We start from the raw sequence: 18688 nt of genomic DNA, 5'->3' as shown, positions 1-18688 counted from the left end.
TGAAGCACAAGGGAAATTTTTTCCATTATTCATTGTGAGAACCTGGTTGAACACCTGTAAGTAAAATTCATGAAAGTGTGGAGGCCTCCGTGGACTGGGTTCCCCTGGAATTTTTATCTCAGATTTGTTCACACAGTCTCCCGGAATTTTTCAGCTGTAGTTCAGGTTTTTCTACCTCCCAACTGATTCTCTGGGAGGTTTCTGCACCAGCAAGCCAGGACCCTCTGCGTTTGCCTGTTGGTCTCTCCAATTTGAGGGGACAGTGGTTTCCCCTGCAACCCAACGTCTATGATAGATAGATCTAAGAGTCGTTGGTTATTCAGTTTGCTCAGTTTTTATTTGATAGCTTTGAAAGATTTGAGCGCTTTCCCTATATAATTTTATTAAAACATTTTGACCTCTTGGGTCTATCCCACCATTCATCATCACTTGGGAGCTATGGAAGATGTAACTATAAGCAAAAACACATGTTTTAAAAGCAACTTCACTGAGTCTCTACTATGTGCAAACATCTGTGTTGTGGATCATACACAAAGGGATTCCCTTAAGAACTTGGTATCCTGCAGCCATTGCATTCATTCCAATAACTTACTATTGATCAAAATCTATTTAGAACTTCTCTTCTAGCATTCCTTCAACTGTGAAAATTGTCTCTGATGGATGAATATTTTTGAATGCCTTTTATACAGGTCCCATAAGTGGGATCTAATATTTGATTTCAGAAACAACCAAAACGCCAAATCAAAGTCAAGTTGTTGAATAAGGTTTGGATCCAATGAGGCAACACTTTTTTTTTTTTTTTTTTTGAGATGGAGTCTTGCTCTGTCACCCAGGCTGGAGTGCTGTGGCACGATCTCGACTCACTGCAAGCTCTACCTCCCAGGTTCCCGCCATTCTCCTGCCTCAGCCTCCTGAGTAGCTAGGACTACAGGCGCCCGCCACCACGCCCGGCTAATTTTTTTTGCATTTTTAGTAGAGACAGGGTTTCACCGAGGCAACACAATTTTTTAACATTGACTGGTTCTCTCATGTGGCTATTATATTTCTCAAGGCAATTTCAAAAGTCATTATTAAAAGTCAAGCTGCTCAAGACACACTGTATTGGTTGGACTCACAGCTATATGTTATTTTAATCTAATTTTTCATAATAGGACTTGCTTTATTCATTGTTTAATTACCTATACTTAATAGTAAGATTGATCTTTTCCCTGTTGGACAGCAAAAGGCCAAAGTTAAGAAGTGTGTTTCAATCCTCCCTAAGTTTACAGTACATAAACAATATGTTTGATATTCTTGGTTTAATTTTCCTTCCCTTTCTCCCCACCTCCTCTGACACATTGACATGTTTTCTATTATTTAAACTCATTCTATTATTTAATTTATATTATTTAAACTCTTTCTATTATTTAATCTGGCAACTTTGTACCAGATTACCTTTACTTCCTAGAGTTTTATTCTATTTCCTGGATTTTGGGAAATGAGAATGTACCAACACTGACTTTCCTTAAAATGGGGTTTGTGACACCATAAAACATCTCGTTCAAGCCAACCCCACTTCCAGCTGCTCTATTACGGTGTTCTGAGCCAGTCTGAAACAGAATCCCTTAACAGTGCTACTTCACAGTTATATGCCCAGCTCACAGAATCACATTTTGCAAACTGTGCACTTTAGATTGTAACTGAAAACAAGGCTGTCTCCCCTGACTCTGTCATGACTCCAAACATCTGAAATGTTAGAACATGTTGCTTTTATGCTGAACCGTCACACAACTGCCAGAGTGCTGAAGGTCCTTGTTTCCACTACTGCTACTTTAGAGAGAGAGGGGCAGACAGAAATGGCTTTCTGTAATAAAATATGTGTGCTTGGGTGACAGGAAGGGGAGGGGAGCAGAGGAGTGAGTAACAGAAAGACATCATTCAATTTAGGCATCTTCCATCTGAAAATAATGGAAGAGGACACTAAGAGAACATTGTAAAATCCCACCTTTTTAGACTCTGAGAACACCTAAGAACTGAGTAAACTGCCATTCATCATCAGGGTTAAAAAGTCACATTTCTTGGTCTCTATGATGGATCCCTTTGGGCAAATGCTTGGGACCCTAGGATCAGAAGATGAGTTATTGATCCTAACCTGAAAATAAAAAATGTCTGGATTGAATGCTTTAAGACAGAGCCCCTTCCCTTTTTTAGTCTGATTTCTAGAGCAGCTTTCTCCCAGATCATGACTGCAAAGTCTGTTCGCTCTTGATGAATATTTAAAAGATCATGAAAAAATGAATTTCTTACAACTCATTGCCACCAGAATGACTTTTAGTTTCTCAGGTCTATGGGGGAGGATGATGGGAAGAGATGTCACTGATTTGGGGTAGGCAAACAAGGTCGACCTCCTATCACTTCATTCATTCAGTCAGTCAGCCGGTCGACACACATTTACCAAGCAATCACTGTGCCGCAAACATCTAGGAAGCTCTCGTGGGGGACTGGACACTCTTGCACTGCCCCTAGGAGGCACCCTCTCTTTCCCTTTCTGTTTCTCTCTCCCCTGACATTTCAGGAGTCTCAGGGGAAAATGCAAATGCGCCAAGAGACTCTAACTCAGAGCACACATGACTAGTTCCAACAGAAACAAACTAGGCCTGAGGTAGATTTCAGGGAAGGAACTCAGAGGCTGGAAAACCTGGTCTGCCACTGCCCTGGCGGGTCACTCGGACGTTCTGAGCCTTGGTTTTTACCATTTGTAGAATGGGTGGTGGAATAAATTATCCCTAAAACCCCTTCCAAACTTAAGCTTCTACTTTTCCAAGATCCTAACGAGACTTTGTGTCCCCAGAGTGCACAAATGCACTGTTTCCACTACTGCGCACTGTGCACCCTTAAAAAGCATCGCGTGGTGTGGTCATTCCAAACACACACACACACACACACACACACACACACACACCCCTCAGCCTCCCGCTCCTGATTATGTGTTTAAAGTTCTTAGGTGATCCCAGGTTCGCAAGTGCTCAGCTATAGCAAGTTTTCTTTAATTTTAGGTAGAATTTGTTCATGCACTACTTTCGCACTGAGTACTGCAGTGGAGTCAGCTTCCTTTCCAAAGCCCAGGCAACAAGGAAAAATCTGAAGTAAAGACAGAAGCTCTCCTTTGCCTTGGGGAGAGAGTAAGGAGCTAGTAAGGGGCCCCATGATGAAAGGAACCTAAAGCGGGAAACATTGTGTTTTCCTGCTCAGAAGGTAATGCTGGATCCCTAGGGCTATGTCCGGCGTTCTCCAGCCCCACTCCAGGGCTCTGCATTCCCGACCTTGCTACCGTGATGCCCCGGCCGGGAGGCAGGCGGTGCTCGGGTGCAGCTCCGGGGCTAATCCGAGTGCTGCGTGTCAAGCCCGCACATTGAGGCCTGCGGAGAACTGAGACCCCAGTGCCCGCAAGCCCAGCCTACGCAGGAGAGCGCTGCCCTCTAGCGACTATAATGGGACACGCAGCGCGGCCCGAGCCCCGCGGGAGCAGCGCGGCTGCAGGTCCTAGCGACTGTAGAAATCAGCGCTTTGCAGAGGGCGCAGAGGGCCTGGAAACCTCTGGGACCTTTTCCCAGGAACTGTTTATGGTTTCCCCCTAGGTCTAGGAGAGATAGATGCACAGGTGGATTGGATACATCCATGGTAGATGTAAGGTAAGCAGACAATGGACACAGATGGAAAGGTGGACGGACGGGTGACGGATGGTTAGGAACACGTTTTGAGGGCTTGCTATAGTGCCAGGCACAAGGCTAACAGACTTCGTCCATTATTTCATTTGATTCTCTCCAGAACCTTATGAATGGCATATTACCTCTGTTCCTATTTTTCAAATAGGGAAACTGAGGCCTCAGGCAATGTAAGCAGCTTGCCACTTAGCAATCTTGCAGAGCCAGGAAGCGGGAAAGGGTGTCTTAATGGACAGTACCAGCCTCCACAGTGTGCCCTCGGCCCCCTCCCGATGGAGAAGAGGTTCCAAGCCCCGGCGTCCCGGGTAGGGCGTCCCTCATCCCTCCCTCCCTCCCCACCACACTCCTGGCGCGCTGACATTACACCTGCCCCGGAACCCCCCTCTCACTCATCCAACACCCCAGGACACCCTGGACAGCGCTCTCAAGGCAGTAGGTCTTCGACTTGGGAGCCCTGGGGAGCTGGTTAAACACGGATCCTCTCCCACAGTGGCTGAAAAGCGCGCAGTCCAGGAACCTGAGGGTTTACCTGCTTCTACGCTTGGCCAAGGGTCTCTAACTGGAAAGGTGAAAATTCTGTCCCGAGATTTTAAGATTCCCAGAAAGTTTCAATCGTTCAGTTCCTGTAACCATTGAGCGCCTAAACTGCCCACCTTGACGCTCTTAGATGCTGCGGTAAGGAACTCGGAGTCAAGTGTGGGGGACAGGCTGGTCGATAAATGACATTCCGGACGGCTGTGCTTGGTGCTCACGGGGACCCGCGAGGGGGCCCAGGGAGGAGGCGGGAAAGGGGCAGGTTCACCGGCCCGCTGGGTCTCCAGCACATTCCAGAAGTCTAAGCCAGTCCATCTATCCTTCCAAACGCCCCCACCTCGCTTCCCTCCCTGGAGCCCGCATCCCACGGTGCAATTTCAGTGACTTTATGCGGAGAAACTTGATCCTATCTCACTCTCCCCAAACTTCCTAACTGCCTTGGATTTGTCACCTGGCAGTGTGGGGAGCCACCGAGCGCCCCCTGTGGCCCCCACCCTCGGCGGGGGGAGCTGCGCGCGGGTGCTGGGGGACCGACCCCTCCCGCGAAGGCGTCGGCGCGGGGCTGGCGTAGGGCCTGCGTCAGCTGCAGCCCGCCGGCGATTGGGGCGCGCGCGCCTCCTTCGGTTTGGGGCTAATTATAAAGTGGCTCCAGCAGCCCTTAAGCCCCGGGACGGCGAGGCAGGCGCTCAGAGCCCCGCAGCCTGGCCCGCGACCCCGCAGCGACGCTGAGGACCGCGACGGTGAGCCCTACGTCCGCCAGCACACCCGGGCCCGCTCCTCCCCGACGCCCACCCTCCTCACACTTGCCTTCTTCTCTTCCCTCTAGAGTCGTGTCTGGAACCCGGCGTTTCCAATTGGCCTGCTCCATCCGAACAGCGTCAACGTGAGTGAATTTGGCCGAAGCTTGTCTTTGCTGCGCGGGTTTGGGGACGTCTGCCCGCCCTCTTTCCCTTCACATTTCATTGCATGGGTTCCCTAATAGCGTTCCCTGGTTCTTCTTTGTGACCCCAGTCAATGTCCTGCCTCCCCCGATTCCCGCTCTCTCGCCCCTGGTCTGCGGCGTTCTCTCCGGAATCTTGCCCTGGGCCGCGGACGCCCAGGAAAACAGCCGGGTGCCCCAGGCAGTCTCGCGTTGGGGCAGACCGCACCATCCCGGGAGCCGCGAGGCGATCTGAGTCGCCTCCAGGTCTACCTAAAAGCTGTCGGCCGGGAGGGCGGGGCCCCAGAAAGGAGCATTCCTGCGGGCTTTTGCTCGACGATCCCCTTCTGAGGCTGTCGCGGCGAGGGTCCTACCGAGGGACCCGTTCTGCGCCCAGACAGGCTCGAAGCACGCGTCCCTCTCTCCTCGCAGTCCATGGCGCGGTTCCTGAGACTTTGCACTTGGCTGCTGTTGCTCGGCCCCGGGCTCCTGGCGACCGTGCGGGCAGAATGTAGCCAGGATTGCGCGACGTGCAGCTACCGCCTAGCGCGCCCGGCCGACATCAACTTCCTGGTGAGTGTTGCGCGCGGCGAGTGTTGCGCACCTTGTGAGACAGAGTTTCCGCAACAGTACACGGACTGCCCCCGGCCCACCGCGCGGCGCGTATGGCGGTTCGCACCGGGTCGGAGCCGCAGCGGCGCGAGCCAGTGGTGACCTGGGTGTCTCAGCTGTTCCTGGAACACTGACTGAAGTCCTGCCCTTGCTCTTAGCTTCGGGGATCCGCGACTATCTGGGGACCGGTAAGGGTAGCGGTGTCGCCGCACAAACCGAGTTTGTTTTAACCTTGGGAATTTGGGAACCCCGAGAAGTGCTCTGTTCAGCACCTCGGATAGCACTGGGTTCTCTCCTGGGCTGTCAGAAGGAAGATGGCTGTCACCACAACTCCTAACATATCCCAGCTAAGGGCCCCTCCACACGCAGCCATCTTCCCATCTTTCCCGCAAATAATGTAATTTTTTGTTAGTGACATTTCAGTGTCTTTCTTTAGATTTATGTTCCCCAACTCTTTTAACCTCAGGTCCTTCATTCCCTACCCTCACCTGTAAATAGGAGAGAGCAAAGGGATGGAAAAGGGGTACGGGGAGAGGAAGGCGAAATAACCGTAGACAGGAAAGAGTTCAAACTGTCTCACTAGCCAGTGACGCTGGAATTCAACTTCTGTTTCGACTGCCCTTTTGTAATAGTAACTAAAACAACAGTTTAATTTGGCTATGAGAAAGGATCAAGAGAAGTGGCCAGTGTCCAATGGGTGACAACAATCCAAAGATACACTGCACTACAGGGGGTTGGGGAAAGAAAAGGCTGAGGACAAAATAACTTTCATTCTGATCATGGTTCCCCATGGGCTGTCGAATCACCTCTGGTGCTCCACTGAGTCTGAATCTCCAACCTTGAGACTCAGGTAGCTTCACTTTTACCAGCTCCCCTGACAATTCCTTTGCATTGCTTTTGAAATTTGTTGAAATTTTGTGGTTACTTAAAAAGCTCATGAGAATAGTGTATTCGCCCAGGCTGCTTTGGGTTCCACGTGGAACTGAGGAAATTTTACCTTATGTAGATGTTTGAAATGGGGAGAAAACCAAGGAACAGGTTCCAAATATCTGTGGTATATATTTCAGGTTAAATGTTTGTTTGACCTGTGCTAACTTGGCATTAAAGAGAAGACACATAGGAAGGTTGTATATTTAAACTATGAGAAAAATGCTTCATCTTCAATAGGGGAAACAATCCCCTTCACCCATCTTTCTTGTTTCTCCTGTAGTCATGAGCTGATAATCTATGCCTAAAAATTGAGCCAGTGCTACAAATATAAGGATAGATCTTGTGGGTAAAGAATTTTAGACACAGAAGGAGGAAGAGAAACCCAAAACATGCCATATAGAAGACTCCACTTTCTGTCCCCGTATGCCCAGTCACACATATTTTGAGCTTCGCCTGCTCAACATGTCGGGGGCTCAGCCCCCTCCCCTAGCTTTCTCTGCCATCTGAATAAAGGTTATATGGATTCTAGTCTAATTTTTCTAATCACGCAGTCTGACCCCAAAGTAGTTTACTTAAATTATGTGAGTTAGCAAATTAATATGACTGACATTTAATCATGCCTATTCAAATGGGTTTTTTTCATACTTAATCTGTTTGATTCACCAAGCTCCCAAAATGCTACTAATCTTCCTTTTGCATTGTTGAGGAACTTGAGCAGAGCTCACCGGGTAGCAGCTAGCCCTTCCCTGGGTATCATCTCAAATCTTGACTTCTCTCCTTCTCTCACCCTCTTCTCATCATGTAACAGGATTGTGGGGTAGGAGAAGAGGAAGGCTGCTCTTTCCAGAATTTTCCTTACTGCTTTTTATGCTCTTGTTTTTATCACTTATTACTATTACCATTACTTTAATCCAGGTGATGGAATGGCACATGTAGTGTTAGCAACTTGAAAAAAATAGATAATAAGCAACCATCAATAAAAATAGTCTCATAGAAAGGCATTTTGTGTAATAACTGATTTGCATTGGACCCTACATTTAGGGTTGTTATTGTCTCAATGACAAAACGTTTACTTAGTGACTGTCTCGCTAGAATTACAGCATTCTGGGATTTTGGCTCGGATGCAAAAGATATGTGAGAAATGAGGTTGCCTGGCCAAAATTATGTAGTGAAATCATACATAATGAGCTTTGAGCTTCTACCATGAGAAAGACACTTGTGATTGGTACTGTGGTGGATGCAGAGATGAGCAGGCATGCTATGGCTGATGTCCAAATAGAATTTCCCATCTAATGTGATCCTGACCATACCACACAAAGTGTGATAAATACCACAAAACATGCATACATGGCTATAGGAGCCATCAGTTAACATCGCTGCCTTAGTACGAGTGCATTATTCTGATATTTGTTACTATTTGGTTTTGAAGGAATCTCACATCACGTACATTTAAAAGTCTTTTGGTATTAGTATGCAAAACATTCAACGTTAATTTTTAACAACAAGATCACTTAGATACAACTTTAGAATGGAAATATTATTGCCCCTTAAATATCTTAAGCTTCTAATGGTGTTTTTATTTGTTCATCATATGTCAGGAATAAAATAAGACATTTTAACTATTAATGGATCATCTTTAGATTCTTATGTAGTTATATATTTAATCTTCTCAGACACAAAGCTTAAATACTCATTAAGAGCTTACTAAATACGTGCCTTCAAGATTTTGTTGCACTAATAAAATGCTTTCTTTCATTGTGAAAATAATATATGTGTATTTAACATCACTTAATATACCAGTACATTTTTTAATACCAAGAAAGAGCCTGGCCTTTCTGTCTAAATTAAAGGTCTGTAACCCGGCCTCTCTATAAGTAGACTTCAGAGGGCTATAAAAAAACTCCTGAAATGCCAAGAAATACGCATGTTTTGTAAATGTTCACATATTAGTACTCTCTTTATCATACCCAAGTGATGTGTTAAATAGAAAAAAAACTTAAAATCATTCAAATGTATAGACTTAACAATGATTTTGAATTTAATATTTATATAAGAAAAAGGAAAGAATGTATGCTGATGATTCCTATTTTATCAAATACCATGATTTCCATTGAAAAATACTTTTTCTATACAACAGTGACTAAATGTGAAGAAAATAAACATGAATAATTTGTGCACTTGCATTTGTATAATTTTATATCTGATCTCATCATTATAGACATTTTGTTCAAGATAATAAAGTCTGTTGTATCCAGCAAAGAAAAAAGGAAAAAAACAAAAGATCTGTACTTTCAACAAATTAACAAATTAATAAGAATGCAAATAATTCATAAGATTTAAATTGAGTTTTTAGGATGTGTTTATAAACTTTTTTTAAACGGTTGTTTTTCTTTGAAGATTGAAAGTATTTGCAGGAATATTGGATACCATTTTAAGTAAAATATTAACACAAGAAAGCAAATGACCCTTATGTTATTAATACTGATTTTATCTGTAAGACAAGAAGATAAAAGGAATTTTGAGGAAATATCCCTGATTAGGTAAATAAAAATTTCTCCTTTTTAGTTAGAAAAATCTCAAACAAAATTATATCAGAAGTGGAAAACTATCCAGTGAAATTAGATTGTGAAAGCAGTCAATCTAAGTTAAAACCGTGTGGAAATTTTTTTAAAAAACATTCTTTAAAATTTCTATGGGTTTAAAATCCAAAGGCAGATTCCTAACTGGATTCAGTGAACGCCTCCACTTTCCCCTTTCCAAATTTTATTTGTTTCATTTGCATGCTCAGCCTTATGAAAAGTCGTGATAAGAAATTGGAAATGACCTTATTATAATAAGGAAGTTATTATGTCAAAGCAAGCATATTTTTGGTCCACAAAAGTTCATTTACTTAATGAAATCACATAAGCTTCTTTTTGTCATTACATCAAATTGTTTTCCCAGGCTTGCATAATGGAATGTGAAGGAAAACTGCCTTCTCTGAAAATTTGGGAAACCTGCAAGGAGCTCCTACAGCTGTCCAAACCAGAGCTTCCTCAAGATGGCACCAGCACCCTCAGAGAAAGCAGCAAACCTGAAGAGAGCCATTTGCTAGCCAAAAGGTATGGGGGCTTCATGAAAAGGTATGGAGGCTTCATGAAGAAAATGGATGAGCTTTATCCCATGGAGCCAGAAGAAGAGGCCAATGGAAGTGAGATCCTCGCCAAGCGGTATGGGGGCTTCATGAAGAAGGATGCAGAGGAGGACGACTCGCTGGCCAATTCCTCAGACCTGCTAAAAGAGCTTCTGGAAACAGGGGACAACCGAGAGCGTAGCCACCACCAGGATGGCAGTGATAATGAGGAAGAAGTGAGCAAGAGATATGGGGGCTTCATGAGAGGCTTAAAGAGAAGCCCCCAAATGGAAGATGAAGCCAAAGAGCTGCAGAAGCGATATGGGGGCTTCATGAGAAGAGTGGGTCGCCCGGAGTGGTGGATGGACTACCAGAAACGGTATGGAGGCTTCCTGAAGCGCTTTGCTGAGGCTCTGCCCTCCGACGAAGAAGGCGAAAGTTACTCCAAAGAAGTTCCCGAAATGGAAAAAAGATACGGAGGATTTATGAGATTTTAATACCCTTTCCCACCAGTGGCCCCAGGCCCCAGCAAGCCTCCCTCCATCCTCCAGTGAGAAACTGTTGATGGTGTTTTATTGTCATGTGTTGCTTGCTTTGTATAGTTGACTTCATGGTCTGGATAACTATACAACCTGAAAACTGTCATTTCAGGTTCTGTGCTCTTTTTGGAGTCTTTAAGCTCAGTATTGGTCTATTGCAGCTATCTCGTTTTCATGCTAAAATAGTTTTTGTTATCTTGTCTCTTATTTTTGACAAACATCAATAAATGCTTACTTGTATATAGAGATAATAAACCTATTACCCCAAGCGCATAATATCCTTGTAAGTCTCTTTTTCTCCAAGGCTCTCATTTGCCTTTGGGTTTCCACATCAATCCTAGACTCAGGGACAGTAGAACCATCTGCTTTTGACATAATAATCATTGTCTTTCTTCTCTTTCAGCCAAGGCTGCAAAAACATTTTTTATTTAATTCCTCACAGCATGAAATCTTAGATGAGTAAACATGTGGGAGCAAAATAAAATGTATTTTCACTCTCATTTCTGCAAATCAGATACATGAAGAAAAACCAAAGCCTAATACAAGAGTCAGCTATGCCCTCATTAAACACACACACACACACACACACACACACACACACTTGCATTTACATCAGATATGTATGTCTCTTCAGTAAAGTATTTTAGAAGTTAGTAAGAAATTAAAGATAATTTCGTCCAATTTTACAAATGAAGAAAGGGAAGCCAAGAAAGGTTGTGTAGTTGGCCCAAAGTTGCCCAGCAGTTGAAGGATAAAAATAGGATTAAAACCCCAAACTTTTTGTGTCCAATCAATATCCTTTTCACTGCAGTTCCTTATCTCCTATCCAGGTCACTAGTAAGAATTGTAAGAACGTGGAACTACATCTTAGTCACCATTGTACACCTCTACACTATGACTGTAGCAGATTCTCCAATATCGGATGAATGGATATATGAATGATGAATAAATGAATTTGGTGACCAGATAATGAGGAAAGATATTGTGACTGTTTTGTAAGGTAAATCCCCAAAACACAAGGTGCTTATGACTACTTCATATTAATGAGACAACGCTCAGATATAAGAAATGTAACTTTTCATTTTTCTTTTTTTTATTATTATTATACTTTAAGTTTTAGGGTACATGTGCACAATGTGCAGGTTTGTTACATATGTATACATGTGCCGTTAACTCGTCATTCTGGTTTCTCTTCAGATCGTACAAATCTTTCCCCTTTAACTTTTCATTTTTCTAACTGGAACAACATACAGCTTAACCCCTACTCGCTAAATCATTTTTCCAGGAGCCCCACCATCCCTGTCTCTTGTGTTTCTCAAAACGTTGGAATTTAGCAACTCAGGAAAGTGGGGGATGAGTCTCTGGTCTGCAGTCTACCAAGGCTGCTGCCGAGACGCTCACTGTGCAAGCCTGTGTGCCCCATCTGATAAGGCAGCTGCGCTGTGCTCGGCAGTTTGTTCTCTATGTACAGCCCCGCCAGGGCTCGCAGGACATCCACATGATCATGCTGTTAGGAGACCCATCTCCTGGAATTAGTGCAAGGAATCATAGGGCCCCACACTCACAGAGCCCCAACTCCATCAATCTTCCTGATCTTTGGTAAACTAATTTTTTCTTCCAGGCAAAGCCCGGGAGGAAAAAAGATAATACAATTATTATTGATAAGATAAAACCATTATTATCTCACAATTGTCCAGTATGTATACTTACATATCTCATACAATGTGTTTGAGAAAATAACAAAGTTCACCATCAGACAAATACATTTTTTTTAAGCAAGCGCAGTTTCACGCGCGTCCGTGTGAAGAGACCACCAAACAGGCTTTGTGTGAGCAATAAAGCTTCTAATCACCTGGGTGCAGGCGGGCTGAGTCCGAAAAGAGAGTCAGCGAAGGGAGATAAGGGTGGGGCCGTTTTATAAGATTTGGGTAGGTAAAGGAAAATTACAGTCAAAGGGGGGTTGTTCTCTGGCGGGCAGGTATGGGGGTCACAGGGTGCTCAGTAGGGGAGCTTTTGAGCCAGGGTGGGCCAGGAGAAGGAATTTCACAAGATAATGTCATCATTTAAGGCAGGAACAGACCATTTTCACTTCTTTTGTGGTAGAATGTCATCAGTTAAAGCAGGAACTGGCCATCTGGAGGTGTACATGCAGGTCACAGGGGATATGATGGCTTAGCTTGGGCTCAAAGGCCTGACACAGAGTTATTGCTTTTTTTTTTTTTTAGAGATGGGGGCTCACTTGGTTGCCCAGGCTGGAGTGCAGTGGCTAGCTCACTTCAGCCTCGGCTTCCTGGCCTCAAGCGATCCTCCCACGTCAGCCTCCCAAAATGCTGGGATTACAGGCGTGAGACACCGCGCCTGGCCAAGGCACAGTTTTTTATCTAGGAGGCTTTCTTCTCTTTTGGGGAAGCAGTGTAGACTGGGCTAAGGCACTCGTGGTAGTTAACAGACAGTTGTCTGTGCCTCCATTTCACCCCCCACCCCCCAACACTCCCCTCCTGCCCCGCCGGTCGCCTCCGCCAAGGGCCACACGATGCTCGGGGTGGGACAGCGTCACACACTTGCAGTTCCTCAACTCTCTCATGTCCGGTGTAGAATTGGGAACCTAGAGGATGCTTCCAAATTGCCTAGGGAAGGAACGAACAGAGGAGAGGGGTCGGGACACGAGGAAAGGGGGAAGGGGCGATCGGGGATGACTCCTCTCCAGGCCGCAGAGCGATGCCAACCAAGGCTGTGCGCCCGCCCCGGGCATTACAGGACGCAGGAGCCCCTCCTCCAGAAGTCCTCAGCAGTAAGCACGGGCGGTCGTCCACAAAACGTGACTCGAGGGGGTTGTGTAGGCCTCACTCACTCTCCAAATTTCTCCTGAGCTTTCTGGCCTTCAATTTGAAATTCCAGCATTAGAAGTTTGCTTTCCAACTCTTAAGGGCTTTGATGTTTGATGTTTTTAAGAATTCCCTATTTGAATTCTGAGGGGCCCAGACCCCCTGGGTTGCTATTCTAAGGGCCGCTAGCCGGACTCTGCTGTGGCACTCAGTGCGTACGCAGCGCATATGTCTGAGTTCTGAAAACACGAGACAGGCTAAGGTGGGGACTAACCTAGGACTAGGACTTAGGGTGAAATGAACCCAAAGCCACAGCTGATTTGAGAGGGTCTCAGAGAAAACCACGTGGAACAAGAAGAAGGAAAATCCACAACCTGCAGAGGGCGCTGCTGCTCCATTCCGCGCTCTCCCGGAGCTGGGGCTGGTTCCTACCCACTCGGACCTTCCACTGCCACCTCCAAGCCTGCGTCCCGCTCTGGGCTCCCTCTGAGAGTTCATTTGTGAGGCCAGGCTGCCTGCATCGAAATCCCAGGTAGCTGTGTAAACTGCAGCTCTCCCTGCCTTGGTTTCTCCTCTGTGCCTCATTCAGTTGTTATGATAAGTAAAATGTGTTAGGGTGTAGAGTCCTTAAGCCAGGGCCAGCGCACAGCACCACTTACAGGATTAGCAGCCACGATTGCTCTTCCACGTGGATCTTGGGCTCCCCCACCCCAGCACACACACCCAATTCACGCTGGGTCTTTCAGAGATTAGATGCCATCCATAAGCCTCCGTCCTGGTCACCAGGCAGAGGGCTCCTTTCCTGACAGTTATATCCCACGAGGCAGAAACTGCTTGCAAAGCACCTCATACTCATCTTCACTTTTTCGGTTTTCTATTACAAACCTGGAAAACCTGTGTAATCAAAGAATTATCAACATGTCATTCTGCATTTGTCCAAACCACAGAAGGTCCAACACCAAGAGTGAACCCTAATGTAAACTATGGCCTCTGGGTGATAATGATGTGTCAGTGCAGGTTCGTCAACCCTAACAACTGGACGTCTCTGGCGGGGCCTGTTGATCATGTGGGAGGCTGTGCATGTGCCCGGACAGGGAGCATACAGGAAATCTCTCTACCTGGCACTCAATTCTGCTGTGAAGCTAAAACTGGTCTTAAAAAGAGACGGAGAGGAGAGAGAGAGAGAGAGAGAGAGAAGAGAGAGATTATCCAAAACTAAAATGCATGAAGACTCTGAGCCTTGAACTACAACGATTTCTTAGGAGAAGATAGGGGAGGGGTGTAAAGCTTTGACCATTTTTATTTGTGTGTTTGTTTTTCTTCTTTTCCTGAAACGTACAGAAGCACCACCACATAGATCAATTCATTCATTCAACAAATGAATATTTTATGGAAGAGGCTCCAGATGGAGGGAAGAGCCAGTGCAATGCCTCAAAATGGAGACGTGGTGTATTAGTGGAGAAGCAGCAGGACTTGTGAAGCCTGGGAAGAGGGCTTGGGGTTTTATTCTCAATAAGATAGAAAATGATTCAAGGCTGAGAGCAGGAGAGTGGCAGGATATACTGACATATTTAAACCTCACTGTCTCCCACAAAGAACAAGTTTTATCTCTCCTCATGCTCCTGAGAGAAGAATGTACTACTTATCTACCATCATTCTTCATCCATCGAAACATCTGGGTTTACGTGAAAAAAATTATATAAAACTTTCAGTGTTTTCTAATAAAAATGCAATGAATACATTTTCTTTATCAATTCCTATGCCAAAAATCAGAACTCACAGGGCTTGCCAATATCTTTGAGAATGAAAAATACAAACAAAACAAAACATGCAATTATATTATTGGCCAGGCACGTGTGTCTCTGCAAGGGTGCAAAATTCACATCTGCAGAGGAGCTTGGCAATAGCCTTCACACACCCATCCATGTCTCATGCTTATCCTTCTTCTCTTACCTTTTTTTATCAGATATAACATAAACACAAAGAGTTCTACACATCATGAGGGCACTTCTCAATGGATTGCTATGAAGGAAACATTCCCATGAACCACCCTCCAGGGCAAGAAAGAGAATATCACCAGCATCTCAAAAACCCCACTCATGGCGCCTCCAGATAACCATTCTTCCCTTCTGCCCAAGGTGACCACCCTCAGGACTTTGACAACCATGGATTAGTTCACCTGCTTTTAAATTTTATAGACATGGAAACACATTTTTCCTCCCATCTATTTGGCTCCATATTTGATTTGTGAGATTCATCCATGGTGTTGCGTATCAACGTGGTTCATTATTTTTATTGCCACGAGTATTCAGTTGTATGAAAATACGACAGTTCCATTTCATTACTTGTGGATGCCTAGATGGTTTCCAGGTTTTGGCTATTGCAAATAATGCTACTATAATTGTGTAAACTTTATTCTGCCACTTTTTTTCACTTTGTATATCTTGGCAATATTTCTACACCAACACGTGAGTCTACCTGATGCACTTTAACTACTGCATGGAATTGTGTCATATATATGCTTTGGGTTTTTTCTTAATAACTCCACTAGCAATTAGTTTTTTCACATTACAAACAGTGCGGACATGACACATTTCTCCTGGGTACTTAACTGAGAGCAGACTTGCCAGATCATATCGTATACATGTATTCAACTGTCATTTATAGTGCCTGATAGCTTTAATGAGTTTGTACTAGGCTGGGCGTAGTGGCTCTCGCCTGTAATCCCAGCACTTTCGGAGGCCAAGGCAGGTGGATCATCTGAGGTTGGGAGTTCAAGACCAGCCTGGCCAACATGGTGAAACTCCATCTCTACTAAAAATACAAAATATTAGCTGGGCGTAGTGCTGTGCACCTATAATCCCAGCTACTCAGGAGTTGGAGGCAGGAGAATCACTTGAACCCAGGAGGTGAAGGTTGCAATGAGCTGAGATCGCACCATTGGACTCCAGCCTGGGCAACAAGAGTGAAACTCGGTCTCAAAAAAAAAAAAAAAAAAAAAAGAAGAGTTTGCACTATTTGGGACTTGGACTTCATATTGTTAGTCTTTTTAAAGCAAGCCATTCTGTTTTAATTTACATTTCCCTAATTACTAATGAGATCAAGCATCATTTCATATGTTAATTGATCATTTGGATATCTTTATTCTTTTGCTTTTCAAATGTGTTTTTCAGGGTACATATCTGAATGATTTTCTGTTCTGCGGTGAATTGCCTTAGACCCATCAAATGCATGAGTTCTTTAAGCTATAAATTACCTTCAAGAATCATTTTTTATCACCTTGTTACAATCCACACAAGCCTATCCATTACTCTGACTATAGACTGACTCCATGACAGTGCTAATTTATCGTTTACTGCCTAGCAAATTACTGGATACGCTTTCTGTTTTTCCTTCCAGCTTTCGTGTGTAGAAGTCCTGAGTGGAGTGTTGGGGTTAGAATAGCCCTCTCCAATAGTCAGCCTTACCATTCTGCCGGTCTCCTTGCAGGGTCCTTGGGATTAGGACAACTGGGCAGGTCCTCCCAGGACCTTCTCCAGCAAGGTGAGGAGCACACCCCACTTCTGAGGGATTCACGGGTTTTGGTGACTGAGTCATTTCAACGAGCCACTCCATCCCAGGCCCTCAGTGAGGCGTCCCCTTCCCTCAGCCACTAGGCTTTAGTCTCTCACCTCGCCCCTGGGGTTTCTTGTTGCTCTCTTCCCTGGAGAACTCTGAAGGACCTCAGGCACACCCTTTGCTGGCCACCACCTTGCTTACTCTCATTTTGATATTGATCTAGAAAGAAATTGGAAGAGAGAGGGAGTTGTAGACACGAAATGAAAGAGCCAAATTTCTAAAATTCCTCTTTCAATTTACCAATCAAGTAGAATACTAGATCTTCAAGGTATCCAGAAAGGACTGAGTAGAGGATGGGCCATGAGGAAGGCACACAATTTGAAATCAGCAGTGACGTGATAGGAGAGGCCACTCTTGTTAAAGAATTGTCTGGTGGGATGGAGACTTAGGTGAATTTGGAACTGGCAATAGAGAATTTGCCCAGAAAGTCATTATTTCCTTTTCATTACCCAAATTACTAACTGAATAAATACTTATGGAGCATATACTATAGGCCAGAGGTTCCCAATCCCCGGGCCACAGACCAGTACCGGTCCATGGCCTGGTAGGAACCCAGCAGCACAGCAGGAGGTGAACGACAGGCTAGTGAGCATTATAGCCTGAGCTCCGCCTCCTGTCAGGTCAGCAGCAGCATCTGATTCTCACGGGAGCGCGAACCAACCCTGCTGTGAACTGTGCATGTGAGAGATCTAGGTTGCATGCTCCTTATGAGAATGTAACTAATGCCTGATGATCTGAGGTGGAACAGTATCATCCGGAAACCATTCCACCCTGGTCCATGGAAAAATTGTCTTCCACAAAACTGGCCCTTGATGCCAAAAAGGTTGGGGACCACTGCTATAGGCCATGCACTACCCTCAGCTCAGAAGCTACTGAAAATGAAAGTCCACCTGATTATCTGCTTTGTCAAAATTTACATTCTATGGGTAGAGTGAGGCAATAAACAACAAGTAACTGTGATTTTACGTAGTTCTAAGTGCCATAATTGTTCTTCGTAAGAATCTTAAAGGCAGATTTATATAGTGTTATCGGTGAAATTCGTCTTTCACCTTCTGTAACTCCCACAGAAGTAACCACTGTTAACAGTTTGGTGCTTAACCTAAATATATTGTCTTTATTAATGAATACACACACACACAGGCATTCATGAACACACACACACAGAGTTTTATTTTTGTTTTTAACACAAATGAAATAATTCTGTACACTTTATTCTGCCACCTTTTTTAATAACTGTAAAAAGCTAATGTTTATTAAATAGTGTGGGTTTACATTACAATCAAGAACATTTCTACAGGTAGCATCCTTAGTAGCTGGGCATAACATTGAACAAAATAACATTGAAAAGTCACTATAGTGTCTTCCCAGAGCTTTTCTTTCAAGCTGAATAATACAATTATTGCTAGTATTCCTTATAGGTTTTGTTTTTTAAACCGCTGTTAGTCTGATGGACTTCCCTTTGTGGGTAACCCGACCTTTCTCTCTGGCCGCCCTTAACATTTTTTCCTTCATTTCAACTTTGGTAAATCTGACAATTATGTGTCTTGGAGTTGCTCTTCTCGAGGAGTATCTTTGTGGCATTCTCTGTATTTCCTGAATCTGAATGTTGGCCTGCCTTGCTAGATTGGGGAAGTTCTCCTGGATAATATCTTGCAGAGTGTTTTCCAACTTGGTTCCATTCTCCCCGTCATTTTCAGGTACACCAATCAGACGTAGGTTTGGTCTTTTCACATAGTCCCAAATTTCTTGGAGGCTTTGTTCATTTCTTTTTATTCTTTTTTCTCTAAACTTCCCTTCTTGCTTCATTTCATTCATTTCATCTTCCATCACTGATACCCTTTCTTCCAGTTGATCGCATCGGCTCCCGCGGCTTCTGCAATCTTCATGTAGTTCTC

General features: G+C 44.6%; 1 protein-coding gene across 2 annotated transcripts; it reads left to right on the top strand.

Moving 5' to 3' along the window:
- Window positions 1-4812: 4812 nt before the first annotated feature.
- On the top strand, window positions 4813-10626 carry PENK (proenkephalin). Of its 2 annotated transcripts, XM_012506601.1 has the most exons (4): window positions 4813-4978; window positions 5065-5121; window positions 5590-5730; window positions 9643-10626. In XM_012506601.1, the coding sequence occupies exons 3-4, from the start codon at window positions 5593-5595 to the stop codon at window positions 10306-10308; spliced, it is 804 nt and encodes a 267-aa protein (XP_012362055.1). In that variant the 5' UTR covers window positions 4813-4978; window positions 5065-5121; window positions 5590-5592; the 3' UTR covers window positions 10309-10626. The 2 variants fall into 2 exon arrangements, with proteins under 2 accessions (XP_012362055.1, XP_012362060.1); XM_012506606.2 differs by lacking the exons at window positions 4813-4978; window positions 5065-5121; window positions 5590-5730 and adding an exon at window positions 5881-5957.
- Window positions 10627-18688: the final 8062 nt, after the last annotated feature.

This window comes from Nomascus leucogenys, chromosome 16, assembly GCF_006542625.1.
Source record: "Nomascus leucogenys isolate Asia chromosome 16, Asia_NLE_v1, whole genome shotgun sequence".
NCBI classification, from domain to species: domain Eukaryota; kingdom Metazoa; phylum Chordata; class Mammalia; order Primates; family Hylobatidae; genus Nomascus; species Nomascus leucogenys.
The sequence above is the reverse complement of the archived record's forward strand: the minus strand, read 5'-3'. Positions and strand labels throughout refer to the sequence as shown.